Below are 23,758 nucleotides of genomic sequence, written 5' to 3' on the forward strand. Positions count from 1 at the left end.
CTCAACATTTTCATCCCGGGTAAAAGATTCTGACTGTCTTCTACCCCATATCATAAATTTTCTATACTTCTGTCAAGTTTCCCCCATCAACCTCCAACATTCCAGAGAATAACATCCCAAATCTGTTCCACATTAGTGGAATAAAATGGATTGATATCAATAAACACCCAAAAGTAAGAATTTAAGACGAAGTACAGAATATACAAAATATCTGGCGATTACACCATAAATGTTAGGGCACTTGAATAGTGTTGTAGAACAGACACACCAAAGAGGGTCAAGTGCATGGAGCCAGGAAAGTGGCAACATTCTGTCAGAATGGTGAAATATCATTTGGCTTTGTTGCATTTCATTGCTCAGGGCATTGTGTACAAGAGTTAGGACGTCATGTTATTGGTATGATTGTATGGCAAATCAAATTCCTCATTAGTTGCAAACATACTTGGCTAATAAAATACAATTATGATTATGATGTTACAACTGTATAAGAAGTTGATAAAGCCACATTTGGGGCACTGTGCACAGTTCTGGGCATCCTATTGCAGGGTGGATGTTATTAAACTGGAAAGGTTAAATAAAGTTTTGAGATGTAGGGTCAACGTTTGGGGAGACAAGGAGAGATTGGGTCTTCCCCCCCCCCCCGAGCATTGGAGGTCGAGGGGTGAACTTATAAGTATATGAAATCATGAGGGGTATAGATAACGTGAATAGCCACAATCCTTTCTCCAGGGTAGGAGAATCGGAAACTACAAGGCAACTAGTCTGATGAATCTTTGCTGCATCCTTCGGCAGATATATCCCTTGTTTTGGAGGTGAAATCTCACCAACGCCCCATATAAATGTATGGTGTAAATCATGGAATTCAAAAAAATATCAAGAAATTAGCAGATTTAGTACAAGTTGCTAATGAGTGAAATGACAAAATATCTTTCAGAAGACTTTTTCTCACCTCATTATAAGAAAGCCATTGATAGGGGCATTTCGGTTTTCGAAATCCTAAACAAGGACCATCACCTAAACAGCGAAAGAACGGTATAATTATTTAGTGCATCAAAATACAAACTTAGCTTCTGTGATGAACCTAATGGCAAATACAATAATTACATGTCACACAAAGGAGCAGAAGGCATAAAAACATTATAAATATGTTTTTGTTTTTAAACAAATAAACTGTGACACCAAGTTGAGTGGATCCAAAGTTAGACACAAAGTGATGGAGCAACTCAGCGGGTCAGGAGGCATGTCTGGAGATAAAGGATGGGCGATGTTTTGGGTGGGAACCCTTCATCAGACTGAAAGCAAAGGGGAGGGAACTGGAGGTAGGAAAAGACTAGAACGAATCAGGGTCAGCAACAGATGACCAGCGAAGGGTGGAGCCCATAGTTATTTGGGAAAGTGGTGATAATGAAGGGATACAAGGATGCAAACAGCGGAACTAGTAGGATGACTAGGGTGGGGAAAGGGGGGGGAAGCAGGGGTTACTTGAAATTAGAGAAATCAACATTGACTTTGGATTTTGTTTGGGCATTGCATTCACTGGATAAATTTCAGTATAGTGACCAACATGCATGGCACGTGCATATGATAGAAAAGATCATCTCACGAGCGGCATGGTGGAGCAGCAGGAGAGTTGCTGCTTACTGTGCCCGAGACCCGGGTTCAATCCCAACCACAAGTGCTGTCTGTACGGAGTTTGTACATGACCCTGTGGGTTTTCTCCAAAATCTTCAATTTCCTCCCACATTCCAAAGACACACAGGATTGTAGGTTAATTGGCTTGGTATAAATATAAATTGTCCCGAGTGTGTGTAGGATAGAGTTGGTTTGCGGCGATCGCTGGGGACTCGGTGGGCAGAAGGGCCTGTTTCCACACTATCTCTAAACTAACCTGGCCGAGTGGTTTTGCAAATATCATGCTTCTTCTCTCTGGAATAAGCAGAGACGCGAGGGACCACACAAGTTCAGGGAATCACTGACTGTCTCGACTGTGGAATGACACATCTTAACATGGAGATGCAGCATTACTGGAGGGGATTTTATGTCAGCAATGTCTGGCTCGTGCTTGACTAATACTGTATGATAAATGCCTAATTAGAGCATCTGGCAAGAGTCAGGTTTGTTGTCTGCAGCAATCAATTGTGGCTTGTGCGTCAAGCCATTGTGTCATCTCGGAGAAAGAGCAGAAAAGAAAGGAACTCAAAGCAAAATTGGAAGTATTTGGAAAAATTGGAAAATGCTCAGCTTATCCCAGTGGGAAGAAGCATGATATTTGCTAAAACACTCACCAAATGAGGTGATCTTTTCTACCATATCAGTATGCACTTTGGTCACCATTCTGAAATCTACCCAGTGGACCAAGAGTGCTTGGCCAGGATTGAAGTCTTGATGGTGTTAGATTCTTCTTCAGGGCCATTCATTTGGGCCCCGTATCTGAGGAAGGATATGCTGGCATTGGAAACAGTCCAGGAGGTGGTTTATGAGAATGACCACGTAACCAAAAGCTGGCGGTTACAGAAAAGGAGTTTCTGACAGATTATCGGAGCAACTACACATACAGTTGGCATGCGTTTATGCTTTTCCTTATAACACAATCCAAGCTTTAATCTTTAATAACCAGAAATGTGACTAGGACCAAAATCTTTAATGTGATACAAAATTGCTGGAGTAACTCAGCGAGTGAGGCAGCATCTCTGCAGAGAAGGAATGGGTGACGTTTCGGGTCTCGACCCGAAACGTCGCCCATTCCTCCTCTCCAGAAATGCTGCCACACACGCTGAGCTACTCCAGCATTGTGTCTACCTTTGATTTTAACCAGCATCTGCAGTTCTTTCTTACATACTTCTTCAATGTGACAATTTTGCTCGGTAGGTTCCATTGACCTCGTTTGAGGGCAACACTCCAGGTTCCATTTGCAGTTGTAGAAACCTCATGTACAAACCGAGAAATGTTTCATAATGCAGCTTTTAAATACTCATTCCTCAAATAACATCAATGAATACCAATACCATACCAATAATCCAGTCATCATCTTATTAATGTTTACGGGATCATCGTCAGTCTTCTTCTTGCATATTACGTGCACAGCCTAAAGTTGTAGATCAAGGGTAGACATCCATGCCAGGACAACATGGGTGGTTGGCTTTGATGCCACCAGGGAGAAGCCTCAGTGAGCAGTCATGCACGATGTGTGGGGTGGTCTGGTCTGGATGTCCGCAGTCGCAAGCAAGGTGATGGGCTGTTCGTGCATGGAGGGTGCGGATTCTGTTCAGGGTTAGCCATTGCTTGCGATGGAGGTCAAAACCCGGTGGTTTCACTATGGGGTCTGTGATGACCTCTCAATTGTTGGTGTTGGCATCTTTCCAGGCTCTGTGCCACTCAGTCTTGGAGTCAAAGTCTCCCAGGGATTTAACGGAAGACCAGAAGGGTTTTGCGGGACTATCATTGTCAGTGTAATTTGGTTACTGCATTGATACATTTCAATATTGTTTGAACTTAAAACAAATGTAATTGGCTGTGGGGCCTGGAGAATTCGAGGCACAAAACATGAATATGCACTTCTTGGTTTTTCGTAGCATGGAAACAGGTATTTCGGCCTAACTTGCCCATACTGATTAAGACATCCCAACTACACTAGTCCCACCTGCCTGTTTATAACCTACATCCCTTTAAAAGTTTCCTCTCTGTGTATCTGTCCAAATATCCTTCAAATATCATGACAGTACCTGGCTCACACACCTCCTCTGGCAGCTTGTTACATAAACTCACCACCACAATAAAAAAAATAAAAAAATCAGTTTAATGACATTAGTTGGCTTATCCAGATGATTTGCAGAGATAATGGCGAAACTTCTTCAGTGCTTTGAGGAGCTTACCGCACATCAGAGGTCAATGTCTCTGGCGTATACAGTAATGTATGGACCACATCTGCCCAGTGGACCAAAAGTAATTGACCAGGATTGAAGTTAGACTCTTCTTCAGATGGCCAATGATGTACTGATGTGGGGGAGGACATGGTGAATTTCACTAAGCGGTGGTTTCCAAAGGTGGCGGGTATATGGAACAAGCCATCAGAGGTAGTTGACGTAGGTGCTAAAACAACATTTGGACAACTACATGGATAGGAAAGGTTTAGAATAGATATGGACCAAAACACAGGCAGGTGAGACCAGTGTCGATGGGACAGCATAGGCATGTTGGACTGAAGAGCCCATTCCCATGCTGAATGACTCCAAGACCCTGCATGGAAAGTGGGGATCTTTATAATCAGGATAGGTGTTTTTTGGAGGGGCAGGAAAGTCCTATTATGGATTAAAATAAAAAGAATGGCTCTTCAACATGAAAAGTTAACTGTGCTTTTTTCCCCCACAGATGCTGTCCTAACCTACTGAATTTTTCCAGTATTTTCAGGTTTTATTTCTCCTCATGGATGCTTGGTGCAAGTGCTATTCTTTCACATTCTTCGTAGAACAGATCAACAACTATGTGACGTTCAGAGTGTGGTCTACACATGTGCAAGCATTGCTCCATGACCTGGGCAGAGTGACACTTGTTACCACCACTCCCGATCAATACCAGTAATTAAAAGTAAGCATGCAGGTGCAGCAGGCAGTGAAGAAGGCGAATGGTATGTTAGCATTCATAGCAAAACGATTTGAGTATAGGAGCAGGGAGGTTCTACTGCAGTTGTACAGGGTCTTGGTGAGACCACACCTGGAGTATTGCGTACTGTTTTGGTCTCCTAATCTGAGGAAAGACATTCTTGCCATAGAGGCAGTACAGAAAAGGTTCACCAGACTGATTCCTGGGATGTCAGGACTTTCATATGAAGAAAGACTGGATAGACTGCTTGTGCTCGCTAGAATTTAGAAGATTGAGGGGGGATATTATAGAAACTTATAAAATTCTTAAGGGGTTGGACAGGCTAGATGCAGGAAGATGGTTCCTGATGTTGGGGAAGTCCAGAACAAGGGGTCACAGTTTAAGGATAAGGGGGAAATCTTTTAGGACCGAGATGAGGAAAACATTTTTCACACAGAGAGTGGCGAATCTCTGGAATTCTCTGCCACAGAAGGTAGTTGAGGCAAGTTCATTGGCTATATTTAAGAGGGAGTTAGATGTGGCCCTTGTGGCTAAAGGGATCAGGGGGTATGGAGAGAGGGCAGGTACAGGATACTGAGTTGGATGATCAGCCATGATTATAATGAATGGCGGTGCAGGCTCGAAGGGCCGAATGGCCTACTCCTGCACCTATTTTCTATGTTTCTATGTTTCTAACCTCTCTCATGTTCCAGTATGAATCTGTGGAATTCTCTGCCACAGAAGGTAGTTGAGGCAAGTTCATTGGCTATATTTAAGAGGGAGTGAGATGTGGCCTTTGTGGCTAAAGGGATCAGGGGGTATGGAGAGAAGGCAGGGATGGGATACTAAGTTGGATGATCAGCCATGATCATATTGAATGGCGGTGCAGGCTCGAAGGGCCGAATGGCCTACTCCTGCACCTATTTTCTATGTTTCTATGTTTCTAATACCCCATTCATCTTGGAAATTCACTGTGATGCGAGTTGCAATATTCTGGTGAGCAAGGCTGAAAAGAGGATTGGAGCAATGACACAGCCTTGCCCGACCCCACTCTGCATTGTAGTAGAGCCTTTAGCCAAGATCAATAGACCAGGAGCAGATTTAGGCCATTCTGCCCTTCGAATCTGCTCAACCATTCGATCATGACTAATCTATTTTCTCCAGGCTTATCCCCATAACATTGGACACCCTTACTAATCAAGAATCTATTAATCTCAGCTATAAAAATACCCAATGAATTGGCCACCACAGTCACCTGTGGCAATGATTGCCTCAGATTCACCTCTGGCTAAGGAAATTTCTTCTTATCTCCATTCTAAAGGTGCGTCATTTTATTACGAGGCTGAGCCCTCTAGTCCTAGACTCTCAAATGACTGGAAACATCCTCTCCACATAATCTCTATCCTGGCTTTTATGTCATCTCACTGTGGATGTAGAATGGAGACAAGTTTCAGAGAGCGGCCAAATGATTACACGACAGGTCTAGTAAAGAGGAGTGTTGGGTGGGGAAAGGAAGACCCCACATGAAGCTCTTGAGAACATTAAGAACTTAATGAAAGAGACAAAAAGAAACTCAGTGGGTCAGGCTGCATCTGTGGTGGGTCTGACCACTCTGAAGAAGAGCCTCCACCTAAAATATTATCAGTCCATTCCTTCCACAGATGCTGCCCAACACATCGAGTTCCTCCAGCGCTTTATCTTAATGTTCAAGATACCAGCATCTGCAGTTTCTTGGCTCCATTGAGGAAAGAAAGATGGCATGAGGCAAATAGGAATTCAGACAGATGAAACTGGCCAAAAAGTGATCCATTTATTCCAGTGTGTGGATCAGAGATGTGTAATTACAGATATGCAGGATTTTGAAAGCAATTACCGAATCCCATCATTGCTCTGAAGTATTGAATATGTTAGAGGGTTTGATTCGATGCACGATTATTATTAAGAATTCAATATTGGTCTACTAATGTCCATAACTAATTCGTCATGAAATTAATTTGGAAAGTAGAAACTTGCCTGAAATGTGTAATCCACGCTGGTACACTTCATACATGGTCCTTGCATCATCATGATAATGGGTCATTAGCTTGGAGCTGTCACCCAATACAGACCTGCGAGCTTGCTCAGAACCCTATGGAACAAAGCAATACGCTGCGTTACAAACCTGCAGAAGCAGTTGATGCAAGATTGCATTATAAGGAACGCCTCACTTGTCAGTTTCTCGCCATCTCGAGAAGACAAAGTGCTGGAGTCGCTCAGCGGGTCAAGCAGCATCTCTGGCATTTTCGCTGCTCTAGCCATCTTGAATGAGGTTATATTTCAATCAGTATTTCCATAAACTCTACAGAAACTGGCATACTACTTATTGTACCATGGCAATAGGTTTTCAGAGGGGGTTGAAGGACAAGGAGAGACATCTAACTGAATTAGAGAGTGGAATAAGCTGAAGAGCCAATACCGTGTACATTAAAAAATGATACATTGGTTATTGTGCACACACCAATCAAAAGAAAAGATTTTTTATGCTCCTAAAGCCATACAGTCCCTTCAGCCCAACTAATCCATGCTGGCCAAGCTCCATCCAAGCCAGGCAGTCATACAGCATGGCAACAAGCTCTTTGGCCCAACTTGCCCATGCTGAACAACATGTCCCATCTACACTAGACCCACCTGTGCGAGTTTGGCCCATAGCCCTCCAAACATATCCTATACAAGTGCCTGTCAAAATGTGTTTTAAATGTTGTCACCTCTGGCAGCTCATTCCATATTCCCACAACCCTCAATGAAAATGTTGTTCCGCTCACTCTCACTTTAAAGCTGTGTTCTCTGGTTCTGGAGTTCCTTACTCTGGGTAAAAGACTGTGCATTTACCCCATCTATTCTCATCATGATTTTATACACCTGTATAAGATCACCCCTCATCCTCCTGCATTCCAAGGAATAAATTCCTAGCCTGCCAAACCTCTTCTTCTTCTTCTTTGGAGTTTTACGGCAGCCGGCATCCACAATGTTGCATTGCTGCCACCTTCTGCCTTCATTTCACAGTACTCATTCATGTCTTTACATTATATCCTTTTTATAAGCCCAGAGGCCCTCAAGAAATCAAACAACAACTTTATTCCTTTTCCTTTCCCTCCACACTCTAGAATGTTCTTTACTGATATTTCTGTCAATCCAATTTTCCTCATTTCAATGATCATCAGTCCTCTTTCTGTCTAATATCTCCTACATGAAACTAGGGCATGCTGAACTGTTTCTGGCTGATGGCATTCCTCACACAGATCCAGTAGGGTGTTTTCCCAATATTTTTAATGTGTTGTTCAGGTGAGTGTGTCCTATCCTCAATCTTGTTAATACTACCTGTTCCCCCCTCTTCTTGCTGTAATGCCCACTCTGTTTTGTAGCGAATAGAGGTGTCTCCCCTTTGTCTCCTGTTCCCAGTATTGTTGCCATTCCTGATTTATTTTCTTCCACACAATGTGTTTTCCTTCAGATTTGGATAGTTGTAAGTTTACCTCTATGTTTCTTTTTTTTTTTTTTTTTACTCCTTTGCCAATTTACCCACCTTTTCGTTCCCTAGAACACCAATGTGTGCTGGGACCCACAACAAAGTCACGTCACTGCCCCTCCTTGTCACTTGGCTTAATAGTAGCAGGATTTCATAAACTAAGTCAGGCCGCTTATGGGATGCACCAGACCCAATACTCTGGATTGCAGATAATGAGTCGCTACATATTACTACTTTACATGGTTGCACCTGTTCCATCCACCGAACTGCCATCAAAATAGCGTACAGTTCCACTGTATATACTGTCAAATAATTTGCCAAACCTCTAATCAGCTACCTTCTAGTCATAGCTACTTATCAGTTGGCAAATACTTCCCTACTTAAGTAAATTGCTTAATCATTGATTTGCCAGGAATGGATTTTTTGGAATATGCATTTCTTAGAATCAGCTCTAAATGCTGCCCAAGCATAATGAATCATCAATTTGGATAGGCCTACTAAGATGGAAGATAAGTCTCTGCCAAGATGAAATGAGAACGCAGCTGAAAGCTAGACAGAAAGTGCTGGAGTAACTCAGCGGGTCAGGCAGCATCTCTGGAGAAAAAGATGGGTGACATTTCAGGTTGGGATCCTTCTTCCGTCTGGTATAGACCAGCATCTGTAGTTCTTGGTTACTACAAGCAACAGAAAGCCTTCCTTTCTTGGAAAACACATTCCTTTTTTTTTCAGCATTTAAACAAATTTTACCCCTTAATATTAGGTGACATTTATTTTTCTCTCCCTTCTTTTACATTTGCTTTAAATATAGAAAACAAAATGTTGTACATCTATCTATCATAATTTAACACTCTGATCTTGGATGTGGATGTATTTATTTGTGTGGATCTTGTTTGTCTGTGATTCACATCTCCTCGAAAACCGGACGCGCTAATGATGAAATGTTTACATATTCCGGTAGAGATTTACCCCATGATCTCCAAAATTGCCTCATCTGAAAATTTGATTTATTATTTTCAGATTTTTTTTACTAAAATTGTTGACCAATCTGAGATATTTTTTAATTCTAACGAGCTCAAACGAGCTAGATGACGTCACAATGGCTCTGCTGCTCGCAGCCAGCTGCGCAGTTTTCAACGCACCGCCTGCTGGCCACCGCTTTCCACGAGCTGCGAGTTACTTAACCCCCCCCCCCCCCCCCCCCCCGTGTAACTTTTTGTCAGCCGACCATCCACAGTGCCCCACTCTCCCCCCAGGGCTCTGGATTACGTAACGCCCCCCCCCCCCCCCCCTCCTCTCCAGCTGAACACGCAGTAACTTGGTAGGGCTTCAGAGGTCACGCGAGCTCCCGCAAGGTCCAGAGAGGTCCCAAGAACTGCCAAGGCCCATCGTCTGTTCACAATTGGCCCCATCCACGCCGCCTGCTCGCCGAGTTCAAGTCCGCCCTCTTTCCCCCCCCCTCCTCACTCCTCTCCCCACTCAATTCCTCTCCCCCTCCTTCCCCTATTCCACTCTCCACCCCCCCCCCCCCACTCCAATGTGGTAAAAGGAGCCAATGAATAATATTAATATAATATCAAGGGGGTAGTTGTGTGTGTGGTTAGTGTGTGCGTGGTTAGTGTGTGCGTGTGGTGTGGTGTGCGTGGGGTGCGTGCGCGTGGGGTGCGTGCGTGCGCGTGGGGGGTGATTAGTGTGTCCGTGTGTGTGGTTAGTCCGTGTCCGTGTGCGTCCATCCGCGTCTGCGTCCGTGGGGAGGGGTGATTAGTGTGTGTGTGTGTGTGTGACGCCACAGGCCGTCCTGCCCGCCACAACCGCTTGCTGAGGGGATGGGACTAGTATCACCCTTGGTCTAGTATTACCTTAAAACTTTCTCTTTTCTTTACTGGCTATAGTATTTGTGATAAAATTTTCCTCAAATATTGAATTTTGCATTAAATATATATCTGATTTATTTCAAAACAATATTTTACACAGATCATTGATTTATTTTGTTCTTTAAGTTTCTTTAGTTTAATTTGGAGATAAAGCATGAAAACAGGGCTTTTGGCCCACCGAGTCAATCTGAACAGCCATGGTGCAGCGTTAGAGTTGCTGCACCAGAGACCCGGATTTAATCCTGACTACGGTTGCAGTCTTTATGGAGTTTGTACGTTCTCCCCAGGACCAGTGTGGGTTTTCTCCGAGGTCTTTGGTTTCCTCCCACACACCAAAGACGTACAGGTTTGTAGGTTAATTGGCTTGGTATAAATGTAAATTGACCCTGGTGTGCGTAGGAAAGTGGTACCGTGTGGGGATCGCTTGTCAGTTTGGATTTATGGGCCGAAGGGCTTGTTTCCGCGCTGTATCTCTAAACTAAACTAGTTCTATCCTACACTAGTGATAATTTTCAGAAGCTAATTAAACTGCAAGTCTTTGGAATGTGGAAGGAAACCAGAGCACCTGGAGAAAACCCACACAATCAGAAAGAGAATGTACAAACTCCCTACAGACAGCACCCATAGTCAGGATCGAACCCAGGTCTCTGGAATCTCTACCACTGCACCACCGTGAAGCCCTGAAGGGTTGCAGGTTTCTTCCTAGCGGATCATCCTGCCTTGGAAATGCATCACAACTTCTCGCCAATTGTCAAATTAAAATACATATGGTTCATTGATTTATTTTGTACTTTAAAGCCAAAGTTGTTTTAGTTAAAATAATGTTATGTAGAACATCAATTGCATTATAAATGCATTGTACCATTGACTTGTTTGCTAATATATTGACATCCTGACCTTAGTTTCTCTTTTTGTGCAACATACCAAGCAAAATCTAAAGGCTTCCTCTGGTTGAAGTAATAAAGAAGGCAGAATTATGTATGTGACAATGAGTTGAGCTTCTGTTTCACAGATCCTGGGAGCAGAGTTTGTCAGACCTCTGATGCTGTCAACGTGACCCCTTCTCCCTGTGACCATGTGGGTTTCCTCTGGGTGTTCCAGTTTCCTCCCATATTCCATAGTTATACATGTTGGTAGGTTAATTGGTTGCTGCAAATTTCCTCTAATATGTGGACGATATGTAGTCCTTTTACAAACCATGACCGCGGGGTATCGATATCTAAATCTAAATTTTAGTAGTTATTTATGTTATGACATCGGATGGAAGCTGAATACCAAATCTCATTGCGCTTATGTGCAATGACAATAAAAGATATTATTATTATGAGCAATAGAATTTGTCAACTGAGAGGATACCAAAGTTGATCAAGGTATTGGGAGAACACAGTGGGCGGGCACAGTTGTGCAGCGGTAGAGTTGCTGCCTCATTGTGCTAGACATCCCGGTTCAATGGATGCTGTCTGTATGGAGTTAGTACATTGCCCCCTTTGATCATTTGGGTTTTTCCCTGGATGCTTCAGTTTCCACCCACATTCCAAAGACATACAAGTTTGTAGGTTAATTGGCTTCTGTAAATTATCCCTAGTGTGTTGGATAGAGCTAGTGTATGGGTGATCTCTGTTCAGTGCGGACTCGGTGGGCTGAAGGTCCTGTGCCCACGCTGTATCTCTATACAGAATAGGATTTGTATGGGATTATTGCTCTTTGGTCAGCAGGGGTCAAGGTATTGGGTCAAAGAGCTTGTCTCTGTGCCGTTGACCATCCTCGCACACTTGGCAGTTGACGGATTCAACTTGTGAGGCTTCCAATGCATCGTGTTTGTCCTTTGGACTGTAAAAGGCCTGTCCCACCAGCATGCTATTGCATGCATCTAGCGCGACCAAACGTGGTGGCTTGAGGCGTATGACCTCGCGGGGCCAGTCCCAACCGCGGAGCCGTCTGGAGTTGTGCGGGGCTGGTCCTGACATCATACTCACCAATCAGCTGGGCAGGAGGCAGGCCGACTGAATTTGGACGTCGCACGGCGTCGGGCGGTTACGTCATCGTGCAATGGCACGCGCTAGGTGTACACCGTCAAGACGCTGCGTACGGCGTCGAGACGCAGCGTACTCCCGTCGAGGCGCTGCGTATGGCCTCAATGTGGCTGCGGGCCGACAGGCCGTTGTCGTGCGGAATTTTTGGACAGTGTCAGTTTTTCGGAGCCCCGCGCGATGTCGAGACCAGCCCCGCACAGCTCCATACGGCTCCGGCGATCGAAGTGGGACCGGCCCCGCGAGACCGTACGGCTCAAGCAACCACGTTAGGTCGCGCTCGCCGCATGCAGTCGCAAGCTCATGGGACAGACCCTTAACTAATATATGTCACAAGGTACTGAAGGCAAACAAAATCATGAAAAACCATGAGATTTTAGCAACAATCAAAATTGTGCATACATGTTAATTTGAGATGTAAACAGAGGTTAACATGGAATAGAGATAAATTGCTGCACGTGGCATATTCCATGGACATCTACACTGCCACCATTATGGTCACTGGTGAGAAATGAATTAAAGACCATTGCAGTAATCTGCGGGATAACCAGGCACTAAACTACAGAACAAGAACAAGCACATCAATCTAAAATAGACTTTTATCCTTATCTGCATAATGATGCAGACATGAAGCTATTATTTTATGTCACAATCTAGTAACGAGGTACTGTAAATCAGTGTCATGTTAGATATTTCATTACTTCCATACAGTGAAAGACTCCATCTACACTTCACACTGCCTCGGCAAGTACGCCAGCATTGTCAAAAACCAGTCTCACTCCCTCTACTCCCCTCAGGCAAGAGGTATAAAAGTGTGAAAATGCATACGTCCAGATTCAGGGACAGTTTCTACGCAGCTGTTATCAGGCAACTGAACCATCCTCTCACCAACTAGAGTGCAGTCCATACCTCCCAACTACCTCATTGGTGATCTTGGAGCCATTGGACTTTGAAGGTAGACAAAAATGCTGGAGAAACTCAGCAGGTGCAGCAGCATCTATGGAGCGAAGGAAATGGGCAACGTTTCGGCCCGAAACATTGCCCATTTCCTTTGCGCCATAGATGCTGCTGCACCCGCTGAGTTTCTCCAGCATTTTTGTGTACCTTTGATTTCCCATCATCTGCAGTTCCTTCTTAAACATTTAACTGGGCTTTGTCAGGCTTCAGTGTTATATTCTTACACTAAATGTTGTATCTTTTATCTGTGCACTATGGATGGCATGATTGTATTCACGCACACGTACAGTCTTTGACCAGAATCCGCGCAAAAAAAAAAGCTTTTCACTGTACCTCGGTACACGTGACAACAATAACGAAAAATTGAAGAAAGCCTGGACTTACCTCAATTTCCACCGACTGTTGTGAAAGATCGCAGGGAGGTTTTAGTGTTTTGGGTCTGGTAGCTAGCCAATACGCTGTAATAGCCACAAATGAAGCAATTCCCACCAGCGTTGGAGGAGGGAGAGTGTGAAAGAAATGTCCAAATTCGTCCAATTCCAACAGCCATAGACTCCTCAGGATTTCTTTGGTTTGCATCTTCTCAACCAGGAAGCTAAGAAACCCTGCCGCAGAAATGGAAAAATAAATCAGTGACACCTTCCAAAACGTGACGGGGAAATTTGAAGCCTCCAACAAAGAATGGGTGAGGCAAGAGCACACGACCTTCAGCCCAATAACGTTATGTTCAGCCCAATAACGTCATATTCTGTTTCAGCTGCGGACTGAAAGAAATGTTTGTTCTTTCAGTATGCAAGAACTATTCACATCAATGTCAAAGGAAAAAAGACATTTGGCATCAGACACAGATAAACATTGAATTAAGCGCTGAGTATCCAGTTACACAAACAAAATCTCAGGTAATTGTTTCAACATTTCCATAATTATAATCAACAGAATTAAAAAAAAAATGTGCATAAATGATAGGAGCAGGATTAGGCCATTCAGCCCATCAAGCCTCCTCCCCTATTCAATCATGGCTGATCTATCTTTTCCTCTCAACTGCACGCTCCTGCCTTCTTCTCCCAACACCCGTACTAATCAAACCAGTGAAACAGCTCATGGGCCGAATGGTCCTTTTATATCTGCATCTCGAGAAGCTTGTTGGAAGTCCATTTGGAGATGCAAAGAACTGGCGATGTTGAAATCTTGAACAAAAAAAAATGTGCTCAGTGGGTCAGGCAGCATCTGTAGAGGGAATGGACAGGCGACGTTTCAGTCTGAAGAGTACCAAACCAAAATGACTGTCCATTCCCTCCACAGATGCTAGCCGACCCATTAAGTTCTTCCAGTACTTTGTTCGGAATCCATTTGTTTTTGTGAATGCCTTTTCCAACATTAAATTAGGACATTGGGCTAAATAGGGTGATCGAAGGTCGGCATGGATTCAGTGGGCCCAAGGGCCTATTTCCGTGCTGTATCTATGGTAGCATTGCAACATTTAAGAAATATTCAGACAGGTACATGGATAGGACAGGTTTAGAGGGATCTGGGCCAAATGCAAGCAGGTGGGACTAGTGTAGATGGGACACGTTGGTCGGTGTGGGCAAGTTGGGCCGAAGGACCCATTTCCACACGGTATGACTCTCTAAACTAAACATCTGTAAATGCTTCCATAGACATCTAAATAATTTTGAAGATATTATAGTAATTCATTATTTATTCTCAGCAAAGAAATTGCTATTTGATAATTTCCTTTAGTAATGTTGACTTCAGGAGAATAAAGTACAAGACACCAAAGATAATGTAGAAATAAACTGCAGATGCTGGTTAATACACAAAAAGGATTCAAAGTGCTGGAGTAACCCAGTAGGTCAAGCAGCATCTCTGGAGAACATGGATAGGTGATGTGTTGGATTGAGTCTTCTTCAGACGGATTGTGACGGGGGGATTTTTAACGGAAAGATTGACAGGTTCTTGATTAGTAATTGTGTCAGATGTTATGGGGAGTGGGCAGGAGAACAGGGTTGAGAGGGACACATAGATCAGCCATGATTGAATGGCAGAGTAGACTTGATGGGCCAAATTGGCCCAATTCATCAGCTATTCATCACTCCGGTAATCACGAAGTGCTTCGAGAGATTGGTCCTCCAGCACATCAAGGACTATCTACCACCAGACTTCGACCCCCACCAATTCGCTTATCGCCAAAACAGATCCACAGAAGACGCCATCACCGTAGCTCTCCACTCTGTGCTGAGCCATCTGGAGCAGGGGCAGAGCTACGTCCGGATGCTCTTTGTGGATTTTAATCAACCTTTAAAACAAAAATCCCGGACAAATCATTGGTAAATTGGTCACTCTCGGCCTCAAGCCCACTGTCACAATGTGGCCTGGATTATCTTTTCCTCACAAACCGGCCCCCAGACTGTGAGACTTCTTCCCCACCACCCCTACTAATCAAACCAGGTGAGTACAGCGGTTCCCCACAGGGCTGTGTTTATATCCCCCTCTCGATAAGCTGTCTCTACACCTACGACTGTAGATGCCCAAAGAACAACCGCATCGTCAAATTTGCTGACGACAAAACTGTGGTCGGACTTATTTCAAAGGGAGACGAGGCAGCCTACAGAGAGGAAGTCCTGAAGTTGACAACCTGGTGCTCAGAAAACAATCTGGCTCTGAACACCAGGAAAACAAAAGAGCTCATTGTCGACTTCAGGAGGCACAGCACCGACTTAGCCCCCCATACAGTTCAACCAGTACTGTGTGGAGAATCAACATTTCCGTTTTTCGGCGTCCTTTTCGCAACATTAAATTAGGACATCTCCCTGGACGGACAACAGGCGTCATCGAAGGCTCAGCATGGGCTGCAGTTCCCCAGGGTCCTATTTCCGCACAACTATAGTCTAACCTGCTGCAACCTTCTACCCGCTCGTCCAGAGAGCCTGGTGACATGGATAGGACAGGTTGGTATGGATCTGCACCAAACGGCAGACAGGGAGAGGCTTCAGAGGGTAACCAGGACAGTCGCAGAGGCAAGTTGGTTGCCCTCTCCCCTCCCACATGGTAGGGACACTAAACTCCGCTGCCTTAGCAGGGCAAAAAATTTCACCAAAGACAGCTCCCATCCTGCGTTTGGAAGTAATTCAAATTCTCAGCAAAGAAATTGCTATTTGACCTGCTGCCCTCTGGAAGGCGCTATAAGACATCAAATCCAGGACAAACAGACTCAGGAATAGCTGCTTCCCGAGAATTATATCTACCATGAATTCAAATCCACACATTCACTGACTACACCGCCCAATCACGGACTTCCATCTGTATATATGTATATATGTATGTAGCGCCGTAGAATTTGTGCACCTATTCCCCCCCCCCATCTCCCTTCTGTTTTGTTTTCTGTTTCTTGTTTTTTGTGTAAAATTGTATGTATGCACTGAGTACGAGCAGCTTTCAGTTTCACTGTACATGTATAGTGACAATAAATGGCATATATATATAGCTATCTCGGCTGAGGAGGCTCGTTTGCACTGGGAGCGTTCAGCAATGGTCACTCTTTAGACTTGAGATATAGCCTGGAAACAGGCCCTTCTGCCCACCAGGTCCATGCCAACCAGCAATCCCCCCCGTACACTAACACTATCCTACGCTACAGGAACAATAATATTTTTTATCAAAGCCGATTAACCTACAAACCTGCATGTCTTGAGTGTGGGAGGAAACCGGAGCACCCAGAGAAAACCCACGCAGGTCATGGGGAGAACGTGCAAACTCCGTACAGACAGCATCCTTTGTCAGGATTGAACCAGAGTGTCTGGCGCTCAGCCGCTGCGGCACCGTGCCGTACAAATTGATCCTGGTACATTGTGATCCCAGTTATTCCACAATGTGCTGAAATGTCTGTTCCAAGTTATCATCCCTTTAGCACTACTTGCTTGAACATTATGTGAAGGCACATGGGCACCGCACATTCTGACGTGTCCCGTTGAATTACTGTAGAGAGCAACGACCCAGAAATATGCATTTAAGGAAACTAAGAGTTCTGCAATGGATTTTCCAGGCATTTAAAAAAAAAAATGACGCTACCCTTCAAACACATGGTGTCACTTGCCATTAGTATACAGTGTTTCAATCCACTTTATCTGGACCAAGGTTCACTTATCTTGGCGATTATGTCTTAATGGCTCAACAACAAGGATCCTATTGTATCCGAAACACAATGCCCCACTTCACTGGCAGCATGCAAGTGGCCTTGAATCATTTCTAGCACCTATTACTGTGTGCTCTCACGCAGGAAAGATGTGCAAAAGCCACATATTCAACTAAAAGGAAAGATTTTTTTGCTGATCTTTCTCCTCATTTCTTTGCAGTAACTGTGAGGAAATTAAAGACATAAATCATCAATGGAAGGGATCACCTTCCTCATCACTGGAACCTAAATTTAAGGACAGCGAATTAAAGAGATCACAAATTATGCAACTCGTATCTGACGTTGGAATGCTATTTTATCGCATTATAAAGTTACCTTAAATACTGGCTTTTTCCATCAAGAGTGACGCAGTGGGGCAGCTGTAGTGTGATGGTGTGTGCAGCTGTAGTGTTGCCGCCTCTTGCACCAGAGACCCGGGTTTGATGCTGACTATGGGTGCCGATGTACGGAGTTTGCAACTTCTCCCTGTGACCATGTGGGTTTTCTCCGGGTGCTCCGATTTCCTCCCACACTCCAGAGACGTACAGGTTCGTAGGTTAATTGGCTTCAGCAAAATTGTAAATCGTGTGTAGGATAGTGCTAGTGTATGGGGTGATCACTGGTCTGGCAAGGACTCGGTGGGCCGAAGGGCCCGTTTCCACACCACATCTCTAAAGTCTAAATCCAAATGTAATAATCCAATTGTACAATTTGGCCAAAAACAGAAAACCTAGACAATGCCTTCCCCCTTCAAAGATGCTGCTCGACCTGTTGAGATCTGCAGCAGTTTGTTTTGTGACGGAACGAAGAGAAAACTTTTGGCCTCCAAATAGAGAACAAATTAATTTCACTTCTCAAACAAAAGGATGGCGAGTATTCTATTGCAGCGTTTCTTCGTGATGGTGTGCGCTGCTGCACTGTACCACCACCTCCAAAAAGGTTCATCATCATTATTTCATATTCCAGCCATGTTTCACGCATGTTTATTAATTGTGCATTTTTTGGCACCTTGGTGTAAACAAAATTGCTTTATTCTACACAAGATTCTGAAATACTTTATACTTAAACTGAATAATAGATGATCGCAACATTTAAGAAGCTTTTAGATGGGCACATGGATGTAGTGACTAGATCACGTGCAGGCAAAGGACATTCATTGAATCTGCCATCAAGTTCAGCATGGACATTGTGGAGTTGTGCGGAGCTGGTCCCGACATCGCGCGGGGCTCCGAAAAACTGACGTTGTTCAAAAATTCCACGCATCAACGGCCTGCCAGCCCACAGCCGCATCAAGGCCGTATGCAGCATCTTGACGGCGTACACCTTCACTCGAACTTCACGTCAACTCGTGCGGGATCATTCGACCTCCGCGCAGCCCCAGCTTCCGGTTTGGTCGCGCTTGCCGCATGCCGTCGCATGCTCGTGGGACAGGCCCTTAATATTATTCCCTGTATTTTCCTTTCCCCATTAAGATTGCAATGCAAGATTCATTATAAATCAATGATATATACACTAGGAGATTTTGTTGCCATCAACTGCAAACCATTTATTAATAACTGTGTCCTGGAAGTATGTTATAAAACTATCAAGTCACCAGAGATCAGTACAGCACCATCTTCATAAACCTGTCCTTAACTATAACCCCTGAAGCACTACTTTAAATGCAGAGGAATAGTGCAGACACGTGGCATGCTGCAGCAGCTTAGATTCTTGCTGGATCTTTTCCCCCAAAGGACTTCTGCTGCCAACTCTACATTTATATATTTCACTGTACCTTAATGTGACATGTGACAATAAACTGACCTTTGAACCCTTGATCAAAAAAAAAGCACATGATAGCACTTCCTAACAAGGTCAGAAGGCAGGGATGTCATCCGTGCTTGAACATTCCCAAACAACTGGTGGTGTGGGAGTGACTGGGAAGATATCACCTGTCCTGATCACACAAAATGTTAACCTTAGCCCAGCGATGCCAATTGTGCCTCAGACTTTGGGTGACACAGTGGTAGAGTTGCTAGAGATGGCGCTGGCGATCTAGGTTCGATCCCGACTACAGGTGCTGTCTGTACAAAGTTTGTGCGTGCTCCCCGTGACCATGAAGGTTTTTTTCTGGGTGCTCCAGTTTCCTCCCAAGCTCCAAAGATGTGCAAGTTTGTAGGTGAATTGGCTTCTGTGAATTGTCCCTAATGTATAGCGTAGAACTAATGTCGGGGTGTTTGTTGGGCCAAGGGGCCTCATTAAGCCGTCCCACTGGCGTGACGTGGGCAGAAGCCCGTGTTGTCATGAGCTTTCTCCTCAAGTGTCCTCACTTTTTTCTTGTCGCTGCTGGATTTAGAAATGTCGGCAAACTTCCTTTTGCGACAAACTGCGCCATCATATATCAACCGGCAACAGTGACTGCGTCAAGATACGGATCAAAATGGCGTTACTTGTCTTCTGTTGTCTTCAGATGTCGCAGACAGTGTCATAGTTTGTCGTATCGTGTCGCGGGACGCATGTTGACCGCGGTTGTCGTTGTTTGACATCTGTGCGGACACAGGATGTTGTATGTTGTCGCTGTTGTGGTCGTCCCAGGTCCCAAAAAGTTGTGACGCCGGATGACGTAAATTGTCGCAGCTTGTGTCGTAGCAATGTCGTACAACTTGACGGTTTTTTGGCGACCTGGTACGTCAGTCAATGACCCTGGCAGTCGGCGGAAAAACCCCCAAACAAAATGCAAAGTGGGACAGGCCCTTTACTATATCACTAAACTAGATTGCAAAATTGTGAGTTGAACTCCAATGTAGATACTTGAGCACAAAATTGATGCCGTAGTGATGGTGGGGGGTTTACTAAAAAGACACAAAGTGCTGGAGTTCCTCAGCAGATCAGACAGTATCTCTGGAGAACATGGATCGGCGGACCTTTGGTTCAGGAATCTACTTCCGAAGAAAAGTATTTGAATTTCCCTAGAGTACTCCTGGTCAACAAGTCATTCCTTGACAAATACATTTTGGTCATTTTGTCCTTATTATTTGCAACTCCATTCCAAGTATAAAAGCCTGTTTATCGTTTACCAGGGACTATGACACTTGAACAGTCTGAAGAAGTGCCTCGACCTGAAACGTTAACTATCCATGTTCTCCAGGGATGCTGCCTGACCCACCAAGTTACTCCAGCATGTTCACCAGCATTTGCAGTTCTTGATTTCTAAATATCTGCAAATCACTTCAATAGATGCAAAATAAGCCAAATAAACTTTTAATTAGGTGATGAATATCTTTCCTGTAGAGAGGAACTGTAGATGCTTGTTTAGGGATTGGACAGGCTAGATGCAGGAAACATGTTCCTGATGTTGGGAGAGCCCGGAACCAGTGGCCACAGTTTAAGAATAAATGATAGGCCGTTTAGGACCGAGATGAAGAAAACATCTTTTCACCCAGAGAGTTGTGAATCTGTGGAATTCTCTGCCAAAGAAGGCAGTGGAGGCCAATTCACTGGATGTATTTAAGAGAGAGTTAAGGGCCTGTCCCACTTATGTGTTCTTGGCACGCAAATTACGCGACCTCATCGTTGCGTTGAGGTAAACGGGCATCATATGGCCGCGCGGGGCCGGTCCCACTGAGAAGCGCGGAGGGGTATGTAGTTGTGCGCTACATCGCGAGGGTCTCCGAAATTTTTGTAGAGAACAAATTCTTTGCGCGCCAACGGCCTGCCGCGTAACTGACGGCCAAAGTGGGACAGGCCCAAGACCCTGGCGTGACACAACGTCTCACCTCCAACAGCAGCAGAAGCAGGCAAACGATCGCCGAGCTCGGCCTGGGGCTCACGGCCGTTGCGGTCCAGATCCGCCCCCACATCTACTCCCAGAGCGGGGCCAAGAAAATTGAATATAGACACAAAATGCTGGAGTAACTCAGCGGGACCGGCAGCATCTCTGGAGAGAAGCAATGGGTGACGTTTCGGGTCCAGACCATTCTTTCAGACTGAAGAAGAGTCTCGACACAAAACATCACCCATTCCTTCTCTCCAGAGATGCTGCCGGTCCCGCCGAGTTAACCCTGCATTTTGTGTCCATTTTCAAATGACGTCACGCGCTCCAGACGGCTGTGCGGGCGAATGAAGTCGCGCGGGACCGTCGCGGCTCGACGCGACCACGAGGTAGTGTAATTAGCGTGCCAAGGACACGTACGTGGGACAGGCCCTTAAGATATTACTCTTAGGGCTAATGGAATCAAGGAATATGGGGAGAAAGCAGGAACGGGTTACTGATTTTGGACGATCAACCATGATCATATTGAATGTTTAAGAAGGAACTGCAGATGCTGGAAAATCGAAGGTACACAAAAATGCTGGAGAAACTCAGTGGATGCAGCAGCATCGATGGAGCAAAGGAAATAGGCAACGTTTCGGGCCGAAACCCTTCTTCAGACCATGATCATATTGAATGCTTGCTCGAAGGGCCTACACCTGCACCTATTTTCTATGTTTCTGTGCTTACACCAAAGATAGATATAAAGTGATGGTGTAACTAAGCAGGACAGGCAGCATCTCTGGATGCATCCTTTTCCTCCAGAGATACTGCCTGACCCGCTGAGTTACTTCAGCACTTGGTGTCCAACTTCAGGACTGTTCTACATTCTTGAACGTTTGTGTAATAAACAAGAAAGCAACTTTGCAAGTGAACGATGTTACAGCCGGTTCAAAATATACTCTGCCGGGGGTCGATGAAACAAGACTCAATCCACAATTCCATCCACGTTTCCACATCACCCGGTGCTGTTTACGAGGCAGCCAATGCCAAAAACAAAGGGTGCTTTCCCACGGAGGAAGGGAACATCAGAATGACAGTCACCACAGGCTAATCCTGAACGCTTGTCATGGCAACACAGGCAGGGTCCAGAGACAATGAGCTCCACACTTTCCCTCAGCCTGAACAACATATTACACTCAGGACCAGAGATGATCAGGGGGGAAAAAAACCCTTCAAAAAGATTTCCACATAATGAAAATCAATCATTCTTTAAAACCCTCCCTCCCCCACCCCCAAATCAAAGTATTTGTTAAATTAGACCCCTCCACTATCAGTTTCCTGACAAATTTAAGTGTTAAATGTTTTGCAGGAGTGTTTAATCTTCACATGTGCAGAAAGGGAACAATGCAATCCTTACTTGCAAGCAGTATAGCAGGCGTACAAGCAGGGCTTAGATAACACAACGAACAAAAAAATGACAATATTTGTGCAAAAATCCCTTGGTGCAACCAATACTGTTCAAGGACGAGTGAGTGTTACATAATCACAAACAAAACAAAATCACAACTTAAAAGAATCTTGCTGTCAAACAAACCTGCAGGGAGATAAGATTAACAAAATGGTGCTGGTCCAGATGGCTACTCACCAGTTACTAAATCGTTGGGGTTAAGTGATGATCTTACCTTAATTTTTCACCATCCCTCGTGCAGCAGTAGCCGAGAGCACATTCCATTTAAAACTAGCTGTTGTGGATAAAAAATCCCTTTACACTCAAGGAAGGAAGGATCAAAACCCACAACACTCGGATCAACTGGATGTTGCTTTTTTAAAAAATAGAAAGCAGTGGCTTGCTGCCAGATTTGTGCTTTGTCAACGAATGTATCAGGCACCTTACACGATGGACTTGTTCGGTCGGGAGTCAGCTCTGCCTTCCACTCAGAGGTAGCTAGATGGATGACAGACAGTAAACCCCACTGATGATTTGGCAGCAACTGGTGAGGAAGGCAGCTGATCGCATAGATCCCGCCTTTTTGCTTTAGTGGAGCCGCAAATAAAAAAAACAGCTCATTTCCACATTGATTTAAAGCATTAGAAGCTAACCAGAAACCCGATTGTTTCATCCAGCTTCAAGTAACCCTTTATTTTCCTCTCTCCCCCACCCTAGTTCCTCAGTTAACATTCGACATTTTTTAATCATCTGCTTTGATCTCTCATTTTCACACCTTACCCTTTCATATGTCTAGACTCGCTCTCAGACTGACAGTCTGAAGAAGGGTCTCGACCCGAAACGTCACCCATTCCTTTCTCCACAGATGCTGCCTGTTCCGCTGAGTTACTCCAGCATTGTGTCTATCTTTGGTGTAATCCAGCATGTGCAGTTCCCTCCTACACACGTTAGTGTTGTATTGGAGACTCTAATCTTTGATAGCTAGGAGACCACAATGTAACAATTTGGCAATGGAAACAATGCCTTTCTTTTATAGTTGACACTTGGAAAGATACTTTTTTTTCCTTAAAAGGACAAGACAGTCTCCAGTTTCTGGACTGGAGTTTGAAGATTGGATGTAGCTCTGGCTTGACAAATCTGATAAGTATTAAGTAAAATTAAAGTTAGGTAATCAATTAAATGAGAGTAAATTGCTCGAATTGCAAAGTTCATCTATTAAAGCCGATTAATCTCTGGGATGGCGGGACTGACGTATGATGAAAGAATGGGTCGACTGGGCTTGTATTCGCTGGAATTTAGAAGTATGAGAGGGGATCTATCTATGTTAAAAACACATAAAATTCTTAGAGGATTGGACAGGGTTTATGCAAGAAAAATGTTCCCAATGTTGGGAGAGTCCAGAACCAGGGGTCACAGTTTAAGAATAAGGGGTAGGCCATTTATGACTGAGATGAGGAAAAACCTTT

General features: G+C 44.5%; 1 protein-coding gene across 4 annotated transcripts in view; it reads right to left on the minus strand.

Annotated features, from left to right (window-relative positions):
- Positions 1-23,758, minus strand: part of LOC129701812 (long-chain-fatty-acid--CoA ligase 6-like) — an 85,013-nt gene that overhangs the window by 36,367 nt on the left and 24,888 nt on the right. For 2 of the 4 annotated variants that reach the window (XM_055643274.1, XM_055643273.1), the window contains exons 2-4: positions 13,326-13,546; positions 6,592-6,706; positions 950-1,014 (exon numbers count right to left, since the gene is read on the minus strand). In XM_055643274.1, the coding sequence (XP_055499249.1) occupies positions 950-1,014; positions 6,592-6,706; positions 13,326-13,546 (401 nt within the window). Of the gene's footprint in view, positions 1-949; positions 1,015-6,591; positions 6,707-13,325; positions 13,547-22,527; positions 22,821-23,072; positions 23,188-23,758 lie in introns of those variants that run through there. The other 2 variants (XM_055643276.1, XM_055643275.1) reach the window with 2 other exon arrangements.

Source organism: Leucoraja erinacea, chromosome 11, assembly GCF_028641065.1.
Source record: "Leucoraja erinacea ecotype New England chromosome 11, Leri_hhj_1, whole genome shotgun sequence".
NCBI lineage: Eukaryota > Metazoa > Chordata > Chondrichthyes > Rajiformes > Rajidae > Leucoraja > Leucoraja erinaceus.